We start from the raw sequence: 22,415 nt of genomic DNA on the forward strand, positions 1-22,415 counted from the left end.
GAGGGCAGAGAAAGCGGAGGAACCTGACGCTATTCCTGGGACCACATCCAGACTCACCTCCTGGTCCCTGGGCCTTCACACCTACCCAGGCCCTGTAACCCACCGGCCTACAGAGCCCAGCTCCCAGCTCTATACTCCTGGGCAGAGCCTGTGCTAACACCTGGAGCAGAAAGCTGGAGGCTGTTTCCCAGGCACCCCACAGGCAGCGGGGCAGCTCAACTCCAGGGGCTCTGGCCAGTTAAGCCATTTCTCACCTTGCGACCTCTGGAACTAAGGCAGGAAAGCCACACTCCTCCCTTAGGTCCTTGCCTGGATCAGTGTAGCAGCAAGTGGACACAGTGAGCTGGTCAGGACTGGACTCTGGTCCCTTTATTGAGACTTGAGGAGCCCACTGCTCCATCAGTCAAAAATAAAGTTGTTCTCTCCCAAAGCCTGCCTGCAGGCTGGGGGCCTCAGCAAGTCCTGGCTGGGGCCTGTGGCCATCCCACCCCTGACAGCAAAGGTTTGGCTCTCTCATAGTAGTGTCGCGCTGGCTGCCCAGTATCTGGGGACCCCAGAAGGAGAGCTGAGTCCTAGAGGCTTCTCACCCCTGGCAGAGGGCCTTGATATCTGTGGTCTGTGAAGACCCTGGGGCGCTCAGTCATCGTCGTTGATGGTGATGACGTCGTACTCGATGCCCTGGTGCTGCAGCTCTTGGATGTGCCCTGGCACTGGCTCCTCGGGGAACAGGCCCTGGGCCTGGGCCATGGCGGCATCAGCCACCGCTGCCGGGGAGGGAGCTGGGTGAGCCCAAGCCCCAGGCGCCGGGTCCACACCCTGGTCCCCAGGGACCGGCTCCATACCTGAGACAGCTGAATGTGCTGCAGCCTCCAGCTGAGCCTGTGTGACAAGCTGCTGGCCTGCAGACACGGGCACGTACTGGATCTGGAAGGGAAAGGCCAGGTGATGAGCTCCAGCCCAGGCCTTAGCCCTGCCTCCCTGTCCCAAGGGCCCTACCTGGGATTCCTGCAGGAACGGGGTTCCCTGTTCATACTGGATGTGTGTGATCTGGCCTTCCTGTAGCTGGAAAGAGAAGCCAACCCCATGATCCAGGAGAAATGAATCCGGGGGACGGCTGTGCCGCCCCGCCCTCACACCCCACTCCAACTGCAGGCCTAGCCTACCTGGATGTGATGGCCTTCAGGGACCACAACGTATTCCTGGGGGAGCAAGTGCTGGACTCCGTCTGGGGAGATGATGTACTGTACCTAAAGACAGGCAGGGGCAGGCATTGGGTGCCTTTCACTGAGCTTAGGGAGGCAGGATGGGGCCTGCAGGCCACCTACCTCAGCAACAGCAGGAGAAGGGAGGTCTGGGGAGGGTGGGCAAAGCCGAGGTCGTCAGATGCTGCTCACCTGGTTATCAGACGTCACCAGCTGCTGGACTGTCTGGCCGTCTGCTGTAGTAATCTCCTGGATATAGGCTTCCTCCTGCCAGGGCCAAGCCAGCTCTAGCCTCCGTGCCCAGCACCACCGCACCCATGCCAGCAGACCCACCCCCGGTCTCACCTGGTTGCTGACCGTCTGCTCCTGGGCCACGATGATGTGCTCCTGGCCCAGGGCCTGCTGCAGTCGCTCCGGGCCCAGGACTCCATGACCAGACTGGAGGGCTGCTGGGCAGAGGGGGAGACACTCAGCACAGGCCGGGAACCCTGAGCCGCGTGTCCCCGCTCCAGCCAAGGCAGCCTTCAGGGTGGTGGCTCGGCCACAAGGCCCCGGGGGCAGCTCACTGTGCAGAGTGGCCAGTGTCTCCTCGTCACTGTTGAGGATGATGGTCTGGGTGGGGGTCTGGGCTGGGGCCGCCGCCAGCTTCCTCCCGTCAGGACTGTGCAGCCGCTGGATGTGAAACTTGAGGTGCCCGTTCCGGTTGAAGCTGAGGGGAGGGGATGCAGCTCAGACCCAGCTCGGCCTGTGACCCGCAGCCCCCCGCCCCGCCCCGCTGGGTGCCTGGCCTCACCGCTGCCCGCAGAGGTGACACTCGAAGGGCTTCTCATTGGTGTGGGTCAGCACGTGACGCCGCAGGTCTTTCTTGTTCTTGGAGGCGAAGCTGCACTGGGTGCACTGGTGGGGCCGCAGGCTCGAGTGCTGCGCCATGTGGGCCTGCGGGGGTACAGGGTGAGCTGGCAGGCAGGCTGATAGCAAAGGCACACCCCAGACCTCTACAGGGCTGTGCAACAGCAAGGAGCTGGGGACAAGTTTACACCAGACCAGGATGGTGCTGAATGACCACCCTCGGCTCCATCAGGTCACTTGGCCAATCTTGTCCCTGCTGTTTACCCGGATGTAACTCACAGGACACCCTTGGAAGGGGTCCTCCAGCCCTGTCATCCCAGGCTCAGAACCCCCACCTCACTGCATTACGTCCTGTAGAGGGTGGCCTTGGAGGCTCTTCAGCTGAGCTGCGGTGGGGCCTGAAAGCTGGGAGCACCCGCCTTCTCAGCACCTCTCCTCACATCACTCCTGAATGTCAGCTCTCCCTCCGCACGCCACCGTCACCACACCTCTGTGCCTTCACTCCTACAGGCCGAGTGCGACCTCCCCCGTGTGACCTGTTCCTTGTCCCCGTGACACGGTCTCTGCCGTGCCCTCCTCTAGCGCACGCACTTTGTTCTGATTGGGGACGCTGCTGGCATTAGCCCTGTCTGTCTGGTCTGTCCCTGCCCACTGGACTGCAAGTTCTCTGAGTGTTGGGATCTTGCTGAGCCATCCTGGTGACTCTCAAGGGGACAGAGCCTGGCTCCAGGGTATACTCAATAAAGCTTTGTTATACAAATGAGCGGCTGAGTGAGTGAGTGAGACCACCACCTACCCGGACCTCTGGCCAGTGGCGGGCACTGAACGAGCAGTCGGGGCACTTGAAGGCACTGGGCCCGGCATGGGCCCGCTTGTGGCTCTCCATCTCGGCCCGGCCTGGGAAGGCCTCAGCACAGATCTTGCAGGAAAACTTCTTCGATGCTGCAGATGGTGAGGATGGGGGCGCGACCAGGCCCCGGGCTTTCCCAGCTGCCGGAGGGGGAGAGGCAGAGGCCTGGAGGTCCCCGCCTTGCTGAGTCCTGACTGGAGATGGGGGTTCAGGGCCGTCTCTAGGCAGCCCCCCACATTGCAGCAGGGGCCACTTGGTGCCTGAGGCCAAGGCTTCGGGACCCGGGAAGGAGATGGAGCCATCGGCAGTCAACTGTTGAGACACAGGCAGTGTGAGGGGCCGTAGGGTGTGTGGGGAGGTGAGGGCAGGGACAGGCCACCCACGGTCTCACCTCGATGTGGTGCAGCTGGGTGCCGTCAGCAGCCATGATGTAGTGGGTGCCAGTCTCCTTCAGGGCCTCGCTCACCACCATGGCCTGGGCCGCCTCCCCGGGGGGCTCCGCACTGTAGGCAGAAGGAGAGCCATGGGCAGCTGGCAGAGGAGGGAGGGCTAAGGGGATCTCCTTCACCAAGGACCAGTAACCTGCTTGGGGACTCGAGGTGAACACCAGCTGCACTCCAGCTCTGCCTTTTGCCAAGGGACCTTCCACTGTTTTCTCTGGAGACAGTCCTCACACGCAGTGTACACTGGCTGTTAAGTACCGCTGAGTCAGAACCAACCCATAGCTGACCCTCCAGTGGGTTTTCAGAAGCAGTAAATGGCACGGGAGGAGACTGTCCATCTTTCTCCCGCGGAGCAGCTGGTGGGTTTGAACCACGTGCTTTAAGGTTGGCAGCACAGCTTCTTACCACTCGGCCACCAGGGCTCCAAGTGGTGTTGGGGGCCATCGATTCAATCTTGGCTCCGAGCAACCACGTGACAGCGCAGACCCCTCCTCAGGGGTCCCCCAGGGAGAGTTACTGCAGCAGATCCCACGTCTCGGTGGGTTTGCACACCAGCCATCTGATTAGCAGCCAAGCACTCAACCACTGCACCACCACAGCTTCTTACCCAGCAGCCAGTGCTGCTCATACAGCCAGGAGGAGCCCTGGTGGACCCTTCCCGAGCGGGACAGGCATAGAATGGGGCAGTAATTTATGGCTACGAACTCTGTGGCTTCAGATACCGCAGGGGAGGAAGGCTAAGAAGACCTAGAAGACGAGGGAAAGGCAGAGACCCTACTCCCGGCACTGGCCCAGAGCACAGCCAGGTCCTGCCTCCCATCCCAGCTAAACAACTGGGGACGTAGATTCTTCCTCAGACCATGTGGTTGGTGTTCAGGGAACATGTAAGCATTTAAGCCTCCAACAAACTCAGTGTAGCAGAAACCAAGTGTGGATGCAGGCAGGACTGGAGAATCCTCAGTGTCCAGCAGAGAGAGGTCAGGTGGGCTCTGCACACAGGGACCTGAGCTCGAATCTGCACTACTTCAGACTAACCTTAACCCTTCTAAGAATTCGCATTGGTAAAACAAGGAAAATATGGATTTCACAGGCTTCACTGAGATGAGGCAAAAATCCAGCTCGTACATACAAGGAGGCAAGAAACATGAGTTCCTGACTTGCTGGGGACGCGGCTCCCCCAGTACCCAGCCACTTTCTACCTCTCAGGGGTTTGCCCCCTGCTAGCTAGACTGGAATGGGCAGGGCTCTCAACTGACCGCAGCATGTTTTTAAAAGACTGCAGGGGAACCTGCAGGCTCAACATCTCACCTGTAAGGTGTGCCAGGAGCTGATATCCCCTCCTCCATAGGTGGTGCTGTGATGACACTGTAGCCCGCTCCGCCAAACGGCCCAGGCGCCAGGGTGATCTGCTGCAGGTCAGGCGGGCCCAGCTGGCTCTCAGCTGCCACGCTGCCCCCTGGCTCTGCCACGTGAAGGGTGACCAGCTGTGGAGCGGCCCCTGCTGGGGAGGGCTGCTCGCCAGAAGATGCTAATTCTGCTTCATCGGACTTGACCACAGCCACCTGTGAAGGCATTGGGGGACACTGGGGTAGGACTGGAGGTGAAGATCCACAATTACCTCCGCACCCCAAGGTTCACCCACATTCCCGCCAGATCTGGAGCCATCTCCACAGATTTGTACAATCAAAATGCTTTCCAGATCTCACCCAGCAACTGGAAACAGACTCAACAAGAATAAGACAGAGTGACTGCCCCGCGGCACCACTGGGCAATGTCGGGGGATTCTTTCGGCTGTCTTAATTCAGGTGGTGACAGTTGTCTGGCAGGTGCTGCTAAACATCTCACAATGCACAGGGCAGCCCCTTCTTCAAACAAATAATTATTTGGAGACCAGGCTTATTGGTCTGTTGTAGATGAGTGGAACCCCCAGAAACCCTTCAAACTGGGAACAGAAATTCCCTCTATAACTCAACTTTCAGCAAACAACAGGGAGGCCTATAAGGTGATCGATAACACCAGGAGCAAATGCACTCCTTAGAACAAGCAGCCAGGTAAGGCCAAAAGGGCAGCATTTGTCTGGGGCAACTGACTGGAAGATATCTATATTTGTTCCCATTCCAAAGAAGGTTGACCCAACAGAGTGTGGAAACTACAGAACAATAGCATTGATTTCACATGCAAGCAAGATTCTACTGAAGATTATCCAAAAACGACTGGAACAGCACATCAGCAGAGAACTGCCAGAAGTCCAGGCTGGGTTTAGAAGGGGTCGTGGTACTAGGGATATTGTAGCTGATGTTAGATGGATCTTAGCTGAAAGCAGGGAATACCAGAAGAATGTCTATCTGTGTTTCATTGATTATGCAAAGGCTTTTGACTGTGTGGATTATAACAAACTGTGGCTGACTCTGAGAAGAATGGGAATCCCAGAACACTTGATCATGCTAATGAGAAACCTACACTTGGACCAAGAGGCAGTCGTCAGAACAGAGCTGGGTAACACTGCATGGTTCAAAATTGGGAAGGGTGTACGCCAGGGATGTGTCCTATCTCCATACCTTTTCAACCTATACGCAGAACAGATTATCCGAGAGGCTGGGCTCTATGAGGAGAAATGTGGCATCAGGATTGGTGGAAGATCTATTAAAAATCTGCGTTATGCAGATGACACAATCCTGCTTGCTGAAACTGAGGAGGACCTCATGCACTTGCTACGAAGGGTCAAGGACTGCAGCCTTCAGTATGGATTGAGGCTCAATGTCAAGAAGACAAAGATTCTCACCACTGGACCAACTGGCAGCATCAGGATGGATGGCAAAGAGATTGAGATTGTTTACAGCTTCAGTTTGTTCGGCTCCACTGTCAACACTCTTGGCACCAGCAGCCAGGATATAAAAAAATCCTCTCTAAAGTACTCAGGAGCAACGGTGTCTCTCTGGAGACTAAGGTGCGCCTGATACAGGCCATGGTCTTTGCAATCACTTATGCGTCAGAGAGTTGGACAATGACTAGGGAGGATAGAAGGACAATTGATGCTTTTGAGCTGTGGTGCTGGAGAAGAGTGCTGAATGTACCATGGACTGCCAAGAAAACAAACAGAGTCAGCCTGGAGAGGGTTAAACCAGGCTGCTCCTTCTGAGTAGCAAGGATTCTGGGGCTTCGTCTGATATACTTTGGACATGCTGTAAGGAGAGACAGGTCCTTGGAGAGGGACATCATACTTGGGAGGGTGGAGGGACAGCGCAGGAGGGGAAGACCCTCTATAAGGTGGATTGATTCAGTGACTGGGGTGATCGGGATGGGTGTGTCGGAGGCAGTGCGACTGGCACAGGATAGAGCAGGGTTTAGGGCTGTTGTACATAGGGTCGCTATGAGTCGCAAAAGACTCGACGGCACATGACAACAACAACAACAAGGCTCAGGCGGTGGGAAGGGATAGGAAAGAAGGACAAACAGGAATGAGAAACACAAGGAGGAAGTAGGCGGAGTGCTGCTGTGATGTGGGGCTGTAATCCAAGTCCCAGAGGACAGTCCAGATAAAATTCATTTTAAAAATAAATAAGTAAAATGTGGTGTTAGTTTAACTGTACTGTGTATACTTTTGTGAAGAAATTAAAGGCTTGCTGACATGTGTTCTGTTAAAATACCCTAAAAGGCAGAGACACCTAAGTGTGCTTTGTTATTTAGGCTCTATCTAGAAATGATTATTGGAACTGTTTACATTTTCAGGTCCTTTTTCTATATATTAATAGTTTTCTTACACATTTCTCACTGACACCACTGCAAGGGACATGCTGCTATGTATTACTTGCCTCAAAAGACAAAGGATAGAATTTGTTAATGTATAAAAAAAATTCCCCAAACCACAACCATTATTTGTCTGTGGTTGGTTCTGGGGAAGAATACTGATAAGCTTTTGATGAGGAAACCAATTTGCTTTGTAGATTTTCAGTCAAATCGCAATAAAAATATTTTAAAGAATAATTATTATAATTTGGCCCTAAATTGTAACAGTGCTAAGGTTAAGAAATCCTACAGAATTCTATCTTATACTATGTATGAAAGAAACATAAAAAGGACCGATGATGTAAAAATACGTGCTAACACAATAAACCACTAGAACAAAACGTAAAGACAGAGCTTCAGAACCTGGTATTTGGCTATGGATTCTTTGCTATGACACCAAAATGCATGAGCAACGAAGAAAAAAAAGGGGGAAATCCCAGACACTATAAATAATGTTTGTGCATTATCACACAAGTGAAAAGACCACTACAGACAGGGAGGAAATCTGCGGGACTCGGATCTCATGAGGGCTTCAAGTCCAGACTATATAAAGAATGTCAGCAACACACGAAGACTGTACATACAATGTCTGTCCTCTCCGTCGGCCTTATTTCACTCAGCACAACGCTATCAAGGCTCGTTCAGAGCAAAGCATCTGTGAGACCACCCTTTCGTTTCTCTCTATGGTAGAATATATTCCACCGGAGAGAGAGGCCAGGATTTGTTTATCCTAAAATTTTAGGGTGTGCATATTTTACCATATTTTAAAAAACAAAACCCAAACATGAAAAGTTAGAACTCTATCCTACTCCAGGGCACACTTCAAATGGATTAGAGACTGAAATGTACAAAATGAAGAATTAAAGAAATTTTTTTAAAATGTATTTTTAGGCGAGCTCTGGTGACCTAGTGGCAAGAAGGTGTACTGCAATCCTAGAGGTGCATGGTTCAAATCCACCAGATGCTCTGCTGGAGAAGGAGGAACAATCAATCTCCTCCGGTACCAGTGAGATCTGATTTGACAGTACACACACAAAATAATAAAAAAAAAATTTTTTTTAAAAAAAGTATTTTTAATAGTCTGGGAGTAGAAGATTCTAATCATAACGGGGGTGGGGGGAGAACAAAGATGGTAAGGGCCATGGCAAAATAAAGCAAAAGGCAAAGGAATCCGAGGGAAATGTGAAGAATTCATATGCGAGAAAAAGGGGAACTTCCTTCACAGGTACTTCCTCACAGGAGCTTTGGTGCAGCAGGTGAAACCCTGGCTGCTAACCCGAAGGCCTACGGTTCAAAGCCGCCAGCCACTCGATGGGATCAAGAAGTGGCAGTCTTTGCTTAACAGTCCAATGATAATAATTTAGAAAATATTAATAAAACCTGAAAGCAACCCCAACTAATAATGGACAAATCAATTTGTGAACATCCATGTGATAATTAAAAAAAAAAGCCCTTATACCCGAGACTCACTGCCACCGACTCAACTCCAGCTCCAGTGACCTGTGGACGGAGCAGAGCTAACTGCCCCAGCAGCTTCCAAGGCTGGAAGTCTTTACGGAAGCTGACTCCCCCTCCTCTTTCTCCTGAGATGCAGCTGGTGGGTTTGAGCTGCTGACCTTTTAGGTAGTAGCCTAAGCTCTTAACCACCAGAGCGGCTCTGAGCTGGCCAGAAACGTGGAAATCTCGTAGTGCTGAATGAAGAGGCGGCAGCTGCCGACGTGTCTGAACAGGTTAGTCTCATTTTTTAAGGCATGACAGGTCTACCTATGTGTTAGTGCACTTAGGGGAAATGCTTATTAACTTCCTAACGATGGTCACCTGAGGAGAAGAGAGGAGTTTTAAGGACTGTCCCTTTCTGTACCGAACATTTCTGAATTTTTTATGAAGTCTGCTTTTGTAATCCAAAAGACAAAACCAAAACCAGCATGATAGTAGTACACGAGGAAGTGGACAGAGCCACAGAATAAAGTGAAGAATCTAGAAATGGATTCCTAAAGACACAGGAATTTGGGAATGATAAGGGGGGCATTTCACACCGCTGAAAATTAGATTTTTTCATGGGGCAGCCCTGCGTTGCTTTTTAAAAAAATTATTAAGCCAGACCCGTAACATTCCGCCTACCACAAAAACAAATTCCAGGCAGAGAAGAGATTTAAGAGTAAAACCTGGAAGCTTAAGAAATCAAAATGACTATGTATGTACAGTCTTCGGGTGAAGATGGAGGAGACCTTGCTAGGTAGGATACCAAAGGTAAAAACTAGAATAGCTTGATAATCTTAGCTACACAAAACTTTTAATAGCACCAATTAAGCCCAATGATTTCTAATCCCTTCCTCTAAGAAGTCCTGATGCAGCGCCCCTCCCACTCCACCACCACCTGGAGCCTGTTACGGCTCTAAGTTTCCAGAATTTACCATCTCACACACACAAGAGGCTGGGACACAGGAGGTGCTAACTAAATTTTCTTGGAGACAGACTGGCTGTGCTGGTGTGGGGTTCTGTGTGACCCCAGGCACAGGGCGAAGGACAGGAGAACTGGAGACTCAACTCCACAAGGAGCTCACTGGCCTCAGGGAGTCTATGCCATGAGTGAGGCCTGACTCGAGAGTGTCTGGGGAAAAGGGGTCCCTGGAGGAGGGTACGAGGCCATTCCTAAGCTCATTTAAGGCGCTCAGGGAGGACCCACAGGCACAGGGTGGTCAGAGTGAGGAGGGAAACCAGGCAGCAGTGGGGCCTTGGCAGGGTGGACAAGCTGTGTGTGTGGTTCAGCACGCAGAGGATGATGGGGAGGCAGAGCGGAGCAGGAGCTCCTGATGGGCCCTGTGTTCTAACTGGCCCCTCCTCTGCCCCACCCATTGGAGCTCGGGGTGTGGGGGGGGTGTCTGTCCCCACCTGAGTGCGGGGAACCTCTGTACAGTTCTGCAGTTCTGCTCTGGCCCCAAGGCTGGGCATGGGAGGCCCCCAAGCTCTCACCTGCAGGGCGGTGCCTCCCAGCTCCCGCTGGGTGCTCATGTTAAGCAGCAGATCCAAGGCCGTCTGGGTGGCTATTGCAGTGGACTCCTCAGCTCCTGGGGGACAGGGGTGGGGACCTGGGCTTCAGAAAGTGCTGGAAAGCTGGCCTCAGTGCCACCTATCCCTTCCTCCAGCCCCCACCTGCTTGGCTTGCGCCCTGCCCGGCTCCTGTCCCCTCCTTCGGAGCTCACCCTGTTGGTAGATGATGGTGGCACCACTTAGAGTTTCAGGACAAAGTAACGGGGTCCCAGCTGACTGGAAAGGTGCTGCGTCTGGGGTGACCTGTGGGATGGGAACACAGTCAAGCCTGAGATGGGGCCGAGAGTCCAAGGCCAACTGCTCAGCTCCTCGGCTCCTCTTGTGCGTCAGGCATGTTACATCTGTGAGCCTGTTTAATCCATGGTATTTACCAGCCAAAATGCGCACACAGAGGCTCAGGGGGTGAGCTGACCCAAGACTCCACAGCTGACAAGAGTCAGAAAAACCATGTGGCTTCAGCACCTGCGTGCGTCCAGCGCCCCCTGAGCCCATCTGCCTGTGGCTACTCTGTGGGCAACCCGTCCTGCTTCCCTGCTTTGTAACAGAGCCTGGATTTCCACCGGGAAACAAGGTATCCAGCTACAGAAGACGCTTCCCAGCCTCCCTTACAGCTAGGGGAAGAGCAACTTAACAAAATCCTCTGGTCAAGTTCAAGAAGGTGAGAACCAAGTCTATCCTTCTCTCAATCCTTCCTCCTGCTTCCTTCCTAGGATGTGGCTGTGATGGCTGGAGCACCTGCAGCTACGCTGGGCCATGAAGTAACCATGAGCCTAGAAGCTGTGTGTCTGGGATGGCTGAGCACAAACACAATGAAAGCTTAGTCTTTGATGAGTGTGGAGCCACTACACAGTCCTGGTCTGTGGAACTTTCATATCCCTTTACATGAAAGAAAAAAAATTTAATCTTAATTATGCTATTGTGATTTTCTACACTACACCAGAAAGCCACCTTTCTGAGCTCAGGGCTGGCATAACCACAACTTCAGCTGATCTTCGTGGCACTAAGAGGCGGGGATCATTCCTGCACCCAGATGCTGAGGCTGGGAGAGGTGGTGTGACAGTCCCGCCCGGTGCTGCCTCATGTGCTGAGCTTACTTACCCCGGGAGGGTGTGAGGGGCTGAACGGGGGCGCGGGGGCTGCGTTGTGCTGCTGCTGCTGCTGCTTCAGCTCCTCAATCTGCTGCAGAGAGAAGAAGGGGCGACGGCGGGAAGGGGGCTCCTCGGGGTGGCGCCGCGCCCACTCCTCGAAGCTGCTCGCATGGCGGCACCGAACGTGCAGACGCAGGTTCTTCTTGTGGCGCGTGCTGAAGTGGCAGTAGTCACAGGCGAAGGGTTTGGCCCCTGTCAGCACACAAGGCAGGGAGGGTGCTTGCACCTTGTCCAGTCCTGGCCTCCCTGCTTAGGAAGCCTTCCCTGACCTCAGGGACTGCCCACCCGAATGGCTCTCTGTGACTCGGCCCTGGGCACAGGCGGGCCCATGGTGAGTCCGCTGCAGCGGTCAAGGCCAGGGATGAACCAAGTCAGCCCTCAAGACCCAGAGTTCCCGCTAGTGACTGTCTCCATCGCCATCCGGCCTAATGCCCTCCTGTGAATCATCTGCTCTGGTGACAGAAGTCTGGCTAAAAAAGCGCCGTGCTAGGCTCCCTTTTTCTAATCTTCCCACAGTGTGCCCACAGGGATGGACACCATGAGTAGGAATTCCAGCATCAGACTTCTTCAATGGGTCAAAGATACGATGCTGCAGCTGCTGAGGCCAGAGCCTCTCAGAACCAGCACATGGCAGAGGTGCTTCTCATTGCCCCACTGCCCACGGCTCAGAGAGGGCAAGGATCGGCCCAGGCCACCAACCGAGAGGTGACTGAGTTGGGACGTGAGCTCAGACTAGCGAGTGAGCACGTCATCCAAAGGGGTCTGCAGACTCCATCTCCCCTGGGGCAAGGGTGCCCAAGAGGAAGAGGGTAAGAGCTGAGCCTCTGATCCAGTTAGGGGCTGAGGCTGCCTGGGTGCCAGGCCCACTGACCTGTGTGCTTGACGGCCACATGGGACAGCAGGAAGTCCTCCCGGAAGGTGCGGTAGGGACAGAAGCTGCATTTGAAGGGCTTGTCACTGACGTGGGACAGCTGGTGGTTCAGCAGTGCCTTCTTGTCTTCGCAGACAAACTCACAAAACTCGCACTTGAACCTGGAAGCAGCCGGAGGGAGGGGAGCTCAGTGACGGGGTGGGGCTGCTCCCAGTCTCAGGGGACTCAGTGTGAGAGGTGTGTGGAGTGTGCATACCTGCGGTTGGCAACAGCCTGGATGTGTGTGAGCAGGTGCATCTTGAAGGTGTAGCGCTTCTTAAAGGACTTCCCGCACTGGGAGGAGTGGGGAGAGGGTGAGACGGTGGGGGTCCCGCAGGGAGGCTCCCTGAGCCCCAGCCCTGCCCTCGGCTCCCACCTACCTTGTCACACATGTGGGGCTTCTCAGTGCTGTGTGTCTTCAGGTGCTGTGTGAGCCTCTTCTGCATCGGGTACACACGGCCACACACGGGGCAGGGAAAAGAGCTCAGCTTCGGGGTCTGAGTCAGAACCAGAAGGGGTGGGATTGAAGAGGAAGAAAGGAACCTTTCACCTCCTAAGCTGGCACTCTCCATCGATCCCCTGAGCCACCGTTCTCATGCCAGGACTCCCCAACTCACCGGATCGGGCCTCTTCTTCCTGGAGGGAGAGTGGCACAGAGTTAGAGCAGAGCTCCCAAAGCCCAGCCCAGCCGACAGCACCCCCACATAGATCCGACCCAGCCTCAGCTAAGTGCCCCTACCCACATCAGAGGCCCTTTCCAACTGGGTCTCTCTGGAGAAAATGTTAAGACGTGTGCAGTGAGTATGTTCTGGACTCAGCTACCTTTGTGGAACTCTGTTAGGTACAAAGCACGCTGGTATATTAAAGGCTCTGGGAAGTCCTGCAGGGATGAGCTCTTTTGAAACATAATTAATTTGGTATTTCTTAACTTTATCTGCAACCTATAGACAACCTTTGTCCAACTTTCTCCAAAGATGTGGGGCTGACTCCTCAAAGCTTCAGAGCCAATTACAATTCAATAAGCTTTGTGAGGCCCCAAAGATTTTTATTTTTCCCTTGATCTTGTCTTAAGTTGGCTCTCTCAGCACTGTGAGAAACGAGTCATCAGGTCAGAATCATTTACTCGATCCCTTTAGGTACACAATGTCCTTTAACCCCTTCATAGCAGCCTTCTGCCTCTTACAGAGAAAAAGGAAAGCTTGCAGCAAAGAAGAACCTGAAGTTGGGACCTCAAGGCCCTGCCCTGCCCCTTTACACACCAAGAATGATCTGGAAGGAATCATGGTGCTGACCTTGTTGGCAACGTGCTGTGAGTGGGCTGGCTCAGAGCAGGGCTTAGTGTGTGAGGACAGTGGTCCCTGGGCCTCTACTTGCCCCATCCCCGACCCTGACTGCCTCCACACTCCCGTCCCACCCACACCCACTGACCGGTCTCGGCTGTGCACGGCGGCGTGCCTGATGACGTCCTTCCGGTAGACGCTTGTGTAGCTGCACTCGTCACACTTGTAGGGTTTACTGCCCACGTGGTTGAACATGTGTTCCTGGGGGGAGAGGTGGCAGGGCTGACGGCGGAGGTCCAGCCTCCCCTGCATCCCCACCACTCGCCCTCAGCTGACAGTTGTGTTATTTGGGGAACGGCTCACAGAACGAGGAGAGAGGTGGAGGGCAGAACTTCGGTAATAAAGGCTAAGAAAATGCTTCCCGCGGTGCAGCGCATGCTCACCATCGGGGTTAGCCATCCCTACGGACCAGGCTGCCAGAGCTCCCTGGGCTCATCACATAAGAAACTGAGGCTCGGGGGACTCCCAGTGACCCTGACCCTGTGGATGGCAGGGCGTGGGGCTGGACTCTTCCCCGAGTGGACTGTGCTCTGGAGGGTAACTTCAGGACACGAACCCTGGGTCTGTGAGGTGGGGAGGCACTGTGCACAGGAAGCTCTGAAGCACTGACCCATTGCCATGACGTGGACTCTGCCTCGTGATGACCCCGGGGCCTCACAGCAGAACTGTGCACCATCAGGTCTGCAGTGGCTCGGTTTATACATGTGCAATGCCAGGACTTTCCCTCCAAGGTGTCCATGGGCAGACAACCTTTTAACCTTTCAGTTAAGGGCCAAGTATACTAACCACTTACACTACCCAGGGACTCCTGCAGAAAATACAGGGGCTGTGAAATTGTACCATCTACAGACAACTCCCTATGCCACTGTGGCCAGGCCAAGCTGCAGGTTCTTGGGTCAGTAAAACGGAGCTGTCAACTCCAAGAGCCACCTGGGAGGCTGGAGGATGAAAGGAACGTGTGGGACAGGGCCTGGGGCCGCAGGCACTGCTGCTGTCCACCTGAGGGTTCATGAAAAAAGGGGCCCCCTTTCATAAGACAGGGGGGTGCCCTCAGGTGGTACAATTGTTTAGGGGCTGACCTGCTCATCAAAAGTTGATGTTTCGAGTCTACTGGCCTCTCCACAGGAGAACAGACAGTCTCCTTCCACCAGGACACCTTTCAGGTTTCAGCCTTGGAAACCTGAGAACTGACAGTCGAACTGAAGTCAGTGGCTCTGGTCTGTTCTTCCTGGAGACAGACTACTGCCATCGGCTGGAGAGCTGTCCACACATTCTGAACTGGACCAGAATGAACTCCCATTCTGCACACGTTTACTCTATGCTGCCCGCTGCCTCACTGTCTCCTCCCCGTCCGAGGGGACCCTCAGCCTTCCTCCGGTCTGGGCTCGGGGGTGACGCCCTCACCTTCAGGGATGACCAGCGGTGGGAGCGGTAGCTGCACTGCAGACACTTGAAGAACTGGGGGTCACTCGCCTCGTGGGAGTTAACGTGGAAGCGCAGGTCCTCGTGGGTCAGGAAGCGGGAGCCGCAGAGGCGGCACAGGAACGGCCTCAGCAGGGGCTTGGGCGACTTGTAATAGTACCTGCCAGGAGGGGAGAGGACAGGTTGGCAGGGCTGGGGGCCCACAGAGGAGGAGGCACGCAGCACCCCCACCCCACCTGTTTCACGTACTTGCGATATTTCTTGCCAAGGAAGCGTCGGGAGGGCCGGCCTCGGCGTCGGGGCAGGGCGTCAGGTTCATCCTGGCTGGAGGGGGCTGTGTTTTCTGCATCAGACTGGCTCACAGCTGGTTCCACGAGGGCCCTCCCTGCCCTGCCCAGGGTGGTGAGGTGTCCTGGGCCAGAGGAGCTGGGAGCCTCTGGGTCCTGTGGCTCCGAGGGGTTCTGTCCACTCTGGGAACTCACTAGAGCCTTTCCTTCCAGACCTGCAGGAGCACAGACATCATAAGCCACCAGCAGTGTGTCACCACATTTGTTCACAGACCCTCTGCACATGCAGGCAGCTCGCCTGGAGGGGAGAGAGCCCCGACTCCTGCAGGTGAAGGGTGGTCAGAAGCTTGACTGCAGCAGGACACTATCAGGAGCAGCCGTGGGGAGCTGCGGTCTCCTTGAAAGGGTCCCGGGTCCAGAGGTGCCTGCATCCACTGCCCTCTCTAAGCCTCATTTTCTCCATCTGTCACGGGGAGATGAGTCCCTGGGCTGCGACCTCATGAGAACATTCCAAAGTCTGGGCCATGGGACATTTTCAGGTTGGTTGTTCACTGAGAGGGGAACGGCATGGTTGAAGGGCCGGGGAGGCAGGAGATGGAACCTAACATTTACCACTGCATTCCTCTAGAAAGCTTTCCATTTCATGTACACCCTGTAACTCCAAAGTTTCTATCATTTTTTAATCCCTGAGTCTTTCCTGCCCCTGGAACACTCCAGGCCAGGGAAACTAGGACAGCAATGCTGCTGTCAGTACCCGCTCTTCTCTTTGCATTTCAACAATTGTACTTCACACATATCTTACTAGCATCAGGAGACGATTTTCCTGTCATAAAGCTGAGATGTTGTTTTCTGAGTTACAGTTTCTCTAACTTGGGTATGGAGGGGCTTTCCCCTTCAAATGCGGGAGGCCTCTCTTCCCCCTGGTTTGAGATGTCTCTCACAGCTATCTTACCATCTGGAAGGTCTGAGGTCTCCAGGCGAGGCAGCTTCCGAGGCCGGCCGGGTCTCCTCCGCGGTCTTGGAGTACTGGGCATGGGGCGCTGGGGTCGCAACTGCCGGCCCCGGGGCTCATCCTCCGCCGGATTGTAGTCACTGTCCTCTGTGCAGACAGCAAGAGGTGGGATGTCAGCAGCTTCTACCCTTCACACAGGTGCCCTGGGAAGAGGCCTATGTCCCCATCTTGCCCTATCGGTGTCTTATTCCACCTTCAAACCTGCCAGTAAGGCCTTCTCCAGGAAGTCCTCCTGGTTAGGAGCATTCCTCCTGAATCCTGGAAGTCCTTCCTCCACAATTTCCCTGGCATCTCTGCTAGCACACACAGTGCTTTGATGAAAATTCAGAATAGGTAGTCCCCTTAAAACCTCTCACAACTATTGGTGGAAACAGTCATAATAAATGTGCACACAGCATCATTCTATCACAAAGTTATCAAAGACAACAGCCACAGGTGGTCTCTGTGGGCCTCATTCAAACTGAGGGGTGCCTTTTAGGGCAAAACACTTGCTGGGTTTTACAGACTTAATATGAAAAAGTGAAAATATTCCTATAATGTACTCTTTTTTTTTTTTTTGCAATACAGCCATTGGAGTTTTAAAAAATTTTTTCATTATTGCATACTTTCTTCCCTTCCTTCCCCTCCCTCCCCAGCCCACTTCACAATGTACCCCTTGTTCCAGATTGTTTATAACATACTTTTCAGACTGTTGAAATGATAATATTTTAGAGCAGTACCACAAATACAGAAGAAAAATTAATCTCGCCTTTCTTTTTACTTTCTTTTAAATGCGATTACCAAAAAAGTTAGCAGTGCACGTGTGGCTTGTCCCAGCTCTACGGAACAGCTCTGCGTGAAGCTCTGAGACACAGGCTGTTGTTCTGTGCACAGCCTGCATGCCAGCACACGGAGATCCTAGTCCCAGAGCTCGGCCACGTGTGCTTCACACTGAAGCCACCTGTTGCTGCGTTTGTGCCAGTTCCTCTTTGCTGGCCCTCTAGCTACAAGTGAATATCTGGGACAGGACGGGGGTGAGAGTGGCAAGCCGGGGAACTACGGTGACCTACCTTCCAGGTCATCGATGGCACCAGCATCTACGATGTCATCCTCCTCCTCCTCCTCGTGCCCTTCCTCCTCCTGGGCCTTGGTTGAAGCACCCCATTTCCTCGGACGTCCTTTCTTACCGGCTGCCACAGCTGTTACTGCGGCTGCTGGGGAGGGGAAGGCAGGCCTGTTGGGTCCAGCTCCCCGCAGCACCCTGCTCCCGGTCCCAGGTGGGTGGGGGAGGCAGACCTACCTGGGCGGAAGTGCCGTTCCCGCATGTGCCTCAGCAGCGTGGCCTTGGTGTTGCTCCGGTATTGGCACATCTTGCACTTGAACTGCTGCACCACCACCACCTCCATCATGGCCTCCAGGCTCTGCAGGTCTGGTTCCTCAGCCTCGGGGCCTGGAGGTGGCTGTGCCATCGGTGAGCTGGGACCCCCGCGCAGTTCCTCAGGCGGCTCCAGGCTGGGACCCCCGCGCAGTTCCTCAGGCGGCTCCAGGCTGGGACCCCCGCGCAGTTCCTCAGGCGGCTCCAGGCACGTGGATGTGGATGTGGGGCCGTCAGCCAGGGACTCGATGGCTGCCAGGCTATGGGCCAGGGCGGAACTGGACATCGGCGATGCCAGGGGGGCTCCTGTGGGTGAAAGAGGAGAGTGGTGAGTGAGGGAAGCTGAATACCAAATTTAATATTAATAATAAGCCAAATGCTATATCAGCATGTGAGGGCACTCTGTGGCACTAAGGCATTCTTATGAGTCAACTTTACCGAACCCCTCCTTCTTGAGATAAGCATAAGGTAAACAATAGAGACGAACTTGGTCTTATTTGCAGAAGACTTCCCGTGATCCTTTGTTTTTGTTTTCAACTCCCTTATGATTTTCCTTTGTTTACCTTCCAGATGTACATCATTGCAATCACTTGTTATGCATCAGAGAGTTGGACAGTAACTAGGGAGGATAGAAGGAGAACTGATGCCTTTGAGCTGTGTGGTGCTGGAGAAGAGTATTGAATGTACCCTGGACTGCCAAGAAAGCAAACAGATTCATCCTGGAGAGGGTTAAACCAGGCTACTCCTTGGAGGCAAGGATTCTGGGGCTTTGTCTGACATACTTTGGACATGTTGTAAGGAGGGACAGGTCCTTGGAGAGGGACGTCATGCTTGGTAGGGTGGAGGGACGGCGCAGGAGGGGAAGACCCTCTATGAGGTGGATTGATTCAGTGACGGGGGTAATCGGGATGGGTGTGTCAGAGGCAATGTGATTGGAACAAGATAGAGCAGGGTTTAGGGCTTTTGTACATAGGGTTGATTCTCAAGAAATACACAGAGAGGCGTGGCTCGAGGAGCTTCAGTCAATGAAACTGCTGGCCCCAGTCTTTATCTTATCTCATTCTTGGTTTTCTGTCTCATTATTAATAACTATAAAAATCCTTTACCCTCGGTCTGTAACAGGTGAGGATGGCATTGACAGGAGAGTGACAGACAGGGACCAGGGACACTAGAAATCCAACTTCCCACCAAAGGCCAGAGGGTAAACTGGGACTAAGAGCAACAGATGGCCTGGCACGCCTGCACAGGGAGCCAGAGGCTGAGTCGGGGGCCTCACCATCGTCTGGACCTTGCAGGATCAGGAAGCGTGTGGTCTCGGCTGCTCCGCCCTCAGCACTGGTCACAGTGATGCAGCCTGGACAGAGAAGGGGGATCTCAGTTGCAGACTCAGAGTCCTGCCAGCCCCTCACCCCCTCGGACTCAATGTCTGCTCGTGGGGGCTGTCAGGAAGTTCTGGGCGAGACAGTCTGGCCCAACAGCCCGCCTGAGCTCACAGCCCACTGTGCTCTACTGCTTGCAGGGGACAAGAGGTTATTTCATTCTTTCAACCTCAGATCTTTCATCTGGAATGTGAAGGCAAAAACATCTACCTTTTGAGATTAACAACCCCCAAAATGAAAAATCCTTCCTTACCGGAAAGATAAAATGAGTGGTTGTATAGAAGATGCTGGGAACGGTCCCCACCCTGGCACAGAGGAAGCTATTTTTGTTTCTGATATTTACCGAGCGTTGCGACGTGCCAGGAACTATGCTCAGAACATCCCCACCCTGCCACATTCCCCTGTCAGCGGGGGCAGTCGCTCCCCTTTTATATGTGCTGAGAGCTATCAGGCCATGTGCCCCAGGTCACAGGACCGATCACAGATGGTGGGCCCCTCCTCATCTGACTTACTCTGGATGAGTTCGGGCCCGATGGTGGACTCGATGATCTTGTCAATGGCCGAGCCCAGGTCGGAGGAAGACGCCGTGCAGTCGGATACCAGCATCGTTGGGTCTGGGAGCACGTTGGAGTGCACCAGGGCTGGCGTGCCACCTGTCACCCCCACTACTGGCCCGCGGGATACAGAAGACGAATCTGGGAGGTAGCCATGGGGCAGGGGGTCCGTGCTCGAGCTGCTCTCAGACACCTCCTCCTGGGGATCAGGAAGATGCAGGGTGAGGGAGGCTCCGAGCCAGCGCTGGGCAGGGAGGTGACTGGACAACCTGACCTAGGGACGGAGTGAGCAGAGCACATGTCCGTGCTCAGCCCCATCTGGGACTGGGAGGACAGGCCCTCCAGCCAGAGAGCCCCCAAAACAAACTCCAGTGCTGCTGGTTCTGTCTGGTGAGAGCTCGCCTGCAATCACAGCAAGGGCTCATGTTCACCTCACAGACAGGTGGGGCGCTTTTCACCAGGCCTCTGTCTGAAACAGGGAGCCCAGGTGGCTTAGCATAAGCAACGGCGCAGTTAAAGAAGAGGTACACGGTCTGCGTTCACCCAGCTGCTCCGTGGGAGACCGGTGGGCACTCTCATCTCATGGGATTAAATGCCTCTGCAAACCCATCGTCGCGTCAGCTATGGGTCGGTTCCAACTCGGCGGTACAACTCTCTGAAACGCTCTTCCTTTACCTGTGCCTCACGTCAGTCTTCTGACCACTCAGCCAGTGCCTCAGTGCCAAGGACTGCCCGTCAGCACTGCAGTCCGTGTACTTCCCTGTCACAGCACTGCTCACTCACCACTGTAGTATCCTCTCCACAAGGGCCAGAACCATGCTGACTTTGTCTCCCCAGCTGGATCCCCAGGGCCCCAGCACAGGCTGGCCCACGGCAGGCCCATTTAAATTGAATGGAGGAACCCCAGGATCCCCAGGTAGGGGTCACTGTTGTGAAATTCTATCATTATTTTATAAAGAATAGTCTGCTCTTGATAAAATTCATGGCCTCAGCAGCTCAGTGGAGAGTCGCCATGGGTCAAAATTAACTCAAAGGCAGTGGGTTATTGTAAAGAAGGGTGTCCCTGGTTCATGGTTAATGTGCTCTGCTCCTAATCGAGTGACTAGAGGGTCCCGTCTACTAAGAAGCACCTTGGAAGAAAGGCCTGGCAATCTATGTCAAATCCACTGAAACCTCTTGAGGGCACAGTGCTGACACACGCTAGGGTGCCACCAGTCGGAATCAACCCCACAGCAACTGTGTTTCAAGTGACATCTTGAATGTGATCACTGTTTTGCAGATGACACTGGCGATGACCTATCTGTGCTGAGCGCTTGCTAGTGCTGAACACTGTTCTAACTGGTTCACAAACATTAACTCATCTAAGACAATCAACCACGATGCTCCTTGGAGGCAAGGGCGGTGAAACTTTGCCTCATACTTTGGGCCTGTTGTTAGGAGCCGAGATACTTGGAGAAAGACATTATACTCAAAATGGACAAAGACGTTATGCTCAAAAGACGGGCAAGACCCTCAGCGATAAGGACTGACACTGTGACTGCAACAACAGGCTCTAGTGTGACAGAGATGAGGGGGATGGGACGGGACGGGGCAGGGTTCAGATCTGACGTTCAGATTGTCCCCATAAGTCATCACTGACTCAGTGGCACCTAACAACAGACAGTCCTCAGAAAACCCCTGTGATGCAGGTGTGTTTCTCATTCCAGAGTCTCCCCAAGATGACAGAGCTAGGAAGTGGCAGCCAGGATGAGATGGGTTAAAAGTGTGTCTGAGAGAATGTCAGGTGGCAGTTCACAGGGGCACCTCACAGGCAGGGATCACTGCCACAGGAGACCAGTAAGGTTTCCCAGGGACTCAGGCCCAGGACTCAAGGATCACCTGTCCCCTAAGTGTTAGGAGAGTCAGTCAAGGCTTTTGCTGAGATCTGCATCTTGGCTGTCTGCACTCTGTGCCTTGGTTTCCTCATTCAAAAGGGGGGGGGGGGGTGCATTTATAAGGCAGGAGGTTTAAGCGAGAAAATCTAAATGAGAGTCTTTCTTCCCCTGGTCCTGGGCTTCTGGGAACCCAGAAACCTCCAGTCAACCCTGAGGGAGCCTTGCTGGCTGGGTCTCTGGTTGCCAGGCGCTGCTGCCGGGGGCACCTGCCACCACCCGCGCTGTCCGACCCGGTCCATACCACCGTGCTCCTGCCTCGGTCCGAGCTTTGCCCCACGAAGGACTCGTCGGCCTCTACCGGGGCCGGGGCCGGGGCGGCTGCGGCGTCGCTGCTGTCGGCCGACACAGCTTCCGAAGTGCCCACGCCCAGGCCGCTCTCGGAGGGCTCCTCGGGCAGGCCAGGCCCGGGGGTCGCGTCGCTACTGCTCTCCACCTCGTTCTCGTCCATCGGCTCTGGGGGGCTGCCTGGTAAAGGGGCGCAGGGTCTGGGACCCTTACTCTGTAGGAAAAGGGGCATGGGTTGGGACAGGTGGGCCACTTCCCGGGCCTTGGCAACTGCAGCCCTCGCATCTGCACCCTTGCACCCATTTTGCAGATGCAAAGACTGAGGCTCGGGCGGGGCGGGGCTTTCTCGGGTCCACAGAGGGGAACGCTGGGGAAATGGGACTGAGAAACCCTAGGAAGCTGTCTCCCACGTCCAGCGAGGTAGTCAACAGCCGGTGATCGCGACCCTTCCCTCATTTCCCCCACCCCCACGCCGTGACTCCCAATCCGAAAGCCCCCGATCGGTCTCAGTGGTTCAGCCCTGCGGCCCCCAGGCGCCCCCCGTGCAAGGTGGGTGGTACAGCCGGCAGGGCCCCGGGTCAGCGCTCCGCTCCCCCCCGCCCCTCGTTC

The 22,415-nt window shown here is 54.4% G+C and overlaps 1 protein-coding gene across 1 annotated transcript; it reads right to left on the bottom strand.

The window, feature by feature from the left end:
• Positions 1-636: 636 nt before the first annotated feature.
• Positions 637-21,969, bottom strand: ZNF335 (zinc finger protein 335). Its single transcript, XM_006881740.1, has 28 exons — positions 21,763-21,969; positions 19,546-19,786; positions 18,931-19,008; positions 17,861-17,960; positions 17,580-17,776; positions 17,350-17,490; positions 16,241-16,387; positions 15,251-15,503; positions 14,984-15,161; positions 13,668-13,780; positions 12,857-12,875; positions 12,620-12,736; positions 12,457-12,533; positions 12,201-12,361; positions 11,280-11,521; positions 10,334-10,424; positions 10,104-10,198; positions 4,653-4,906; positions 3,293-3,404; positions 2,848-3,213; positions 1,996-2,138; positions 1,769-1,911; positions 1,548-1,651; positions 1,395-1,469; positions 1,164-1,247; positions 997-1,062; positions 843-924; positions 637-764 (listed from the first exon to the last, which is right to left on the bottom strand). The coding sequence occupies exons 1-28, from the start codon at positions 21,967-21,969 to the stop codon at positions 637-639; spliced, it is 4,014 nt and encodes a 1,337-aa protein (XP_006881802.1).
• Between the last annotated feature and the right edge of the window lie 446 nt (positions 21,970-22,415).

This window comes from Elephantulus edwardii, unplaced genomic scaffold (assembly GCF_000299155.1).
Source record: "Elephantulus edwardii isolate Elephantulus edwardi_28Jun2011 unplaced genomic scaffold, EleEdw1.0 scaffold00015, whole genome shotgun sequence".
Lineage (NCBI taxonomy): Eukaryota > Metazoa > Chordata > Mammalia > Macroscelidea > Macroscelididae > Elephantulus > Elephantulus edwardii.